This window comes from Anomaloglossus baeobatrachus, chromosome 11 (genome assembly GCF_048569485.1).
Source record: "Anomaloglossus baeobatrachus isolate aAnoBae1 chromosome 11, aAnoBae1.hap1, whole genome shotgun sequence".
Classification (NCBI taxonomy): domain Eukaryota; kingdom Metazoa; phylum Chordata; class Amphibia; order Anura; family Aromobatidae; genus Anomaloglossus; species Anomaloglossus baeobatrachus.
The window spans coordinates 20,726,265-20,728,284 of NC_134363.1; the positions used below are offsets into that span (position 1 = coordinate 20,726,265).

Sequence of the window (2,020 nt, forward strand, 5' to 3'; positions counted from 1 at the left end):
ACCAACGTTTCCAATTGTGGAAAAGTTTAACTAAACTTGGACCTGTTGCCCATCTCTGGTACTAATATTTCCAACTGCGGAAAAGTTTGTCTAACCTTGGACCTGTTGCCTATCTCTGGTACCGTTTCCAATTGTGGGAAAGTTTGACGTTTGACTAACCTTGGACCTGTTGCCCATCTCTGATACCAACGTTGCCAATTGTGGAAAAGTTTAACTAACCTTGGACCTGTTGCCTATCTCTGCTACCAACTTTTCCAATTGTTGAAAAGCTTAACTAACCTTGGACCTGTTACCTATCTCTGGTACCAACGTTTCCAATTGTGGAAAAGTTTGACTAAACTTGGACCTGTTGCCCATCATTTGTATATCAAGGACGCGCAAAGATGTCTTCATCTACATATTTCTCAACCATAAATGGATGCTAACATGGTTTTGGATACCCTTTCTCTGGTGGTTTATGTGATGACCATGTTTCTAGGATTGCCATCCAACCTACTGGTGTTTTACATCTTCTTCAAGAAGGCTCGAAGTAGGTTGACCCCAAATCTCATCTACATGATGAACTTGTGCGTCTCCGACCTTGTGTTCATCATGTTCTTACCCGTTAAAATAATGGAGACTTTTCTTCATGGATGGACCCTCCCAGAAGTTCTGTGTCCTATTTATAATTTCATACACTTCAGCACCATATATGCCAGCGTTTGCTTCCTCAGCGCTGTGAGCGTTGGACGATACTTGAGTGCCGCTTTTCCCATCAAGTACAAGATTTACAAGAAGCCCAGGTACTCCCTCCTTATATGCCTCTGTCTTTGGGCACTTGTCTTTCTCCACGTGTCTTTTGTGTTCATTTTGGAGACTTCTCAAAAAGGCTCTCTCGAAATGTTCCTCACCCATATTGATGATGACACGGTGGTTTGCTACGATAATTTTACAGTTGACCAATTGCGTTTGATCATACCTGCAAGACTGGAGCTTGCCATCGTCTTATTCTTCTTGCCTTTGGCCATCACTCTCTTTTGCTACACCCGTTGCATCCAAATCTTGATGAAATGTTGCATGCATGTGAAATATAAGAAGAGAGCCATACGAGTGGCCGTGACCACTTTGATCATTTTTATTGTCTGTTTTGCTCCTTACAATATTTCTCACATCGTTGGGTTCGTAGAAAAGGAGAATGTGAGTTGGCGCAAGGCGGCTCTTCTACCGAGCACTTGCAATGCTTTTCTTGATCCGCTCATCTTCTACTTTTTGTCTTCTTCTGTCGATAAGGGCTTTTACCAAGCCTGGAAGTCACTACAGCAAAAATACAGCATGTCCAAGAGGAAACTCTCATCGGTATTCATAAAGGAACATCCAGATCAGTCAAAACCAAGAAGTATCAAAACAATTTCAGCAACGGTATAACCGCAACGCTTGTACACCATGAGCCAAATATGAAAAATTTTACTCCAAAAATGACCTAATGAAATAACCTATTAGATAATTGCATTCAAAACATTTAAGAGATAAATATTTGGGATAAGTCCAGTTTATTGGATGTTTAAATTTTCAAAAATTAAATTTCAAATTTCAAAAATTTTGAACTTGAACTTGGATTTTGGTCATTAATCAGTGGAGAAGATGGTTCTGGAGAAGAGAAAAAAGGGTTACACTCCTTGCTCTCAGAATGGGTTAACGTAAAGTTTACAGGTGTCTACATCCAGTAAATGTTATATATGTAATTTGTTCTGAAAAAAAATTGTTCTTACCCCATTTTAGGTGATTTTTTTCTTTTAATGTCTTAAAAATTATTTCAAATTTTGCTTTACCTCCAATAAGGATAAAAACTCAACATTTATTGATTTGATTAGAATTTAAAATTATAAGATGCATTCATATCCTTTTGTATGGTACCAGCATTGTACCAGGATCGTTTTGCCTTATGCTTTGTCAAGGGTTTGACATCTTCTTGACAAAGCATAAGGCATAATGCACACCGTTATGTTTTTCTCGTGTAAAAAAAAATGTGCACATTTATACA

General features: G+C 38.4%; 1 protein-coding gene across 1 annotated transcript; it reads left to right on the plus strand.

Moving 5' to 3' along the window:
* The first annotated feature begins 426 nt into the window (after positions 1-426).
* Positions 427-1,404, plus strand: LOC142255726 (free fatty acid receptor 2-like). Its single transcript, XM_075327182.1, has one exon. The coding sequence runs from the start codon at positions 427-429 to the stop codon at positions 1,402-1,404; it is 978 nt and encodes a 325-aa protein (XP_075183297.1).
* The last annotated feature ends 616 nt before the right edge of the window (positions 1,405-2,020 follow it).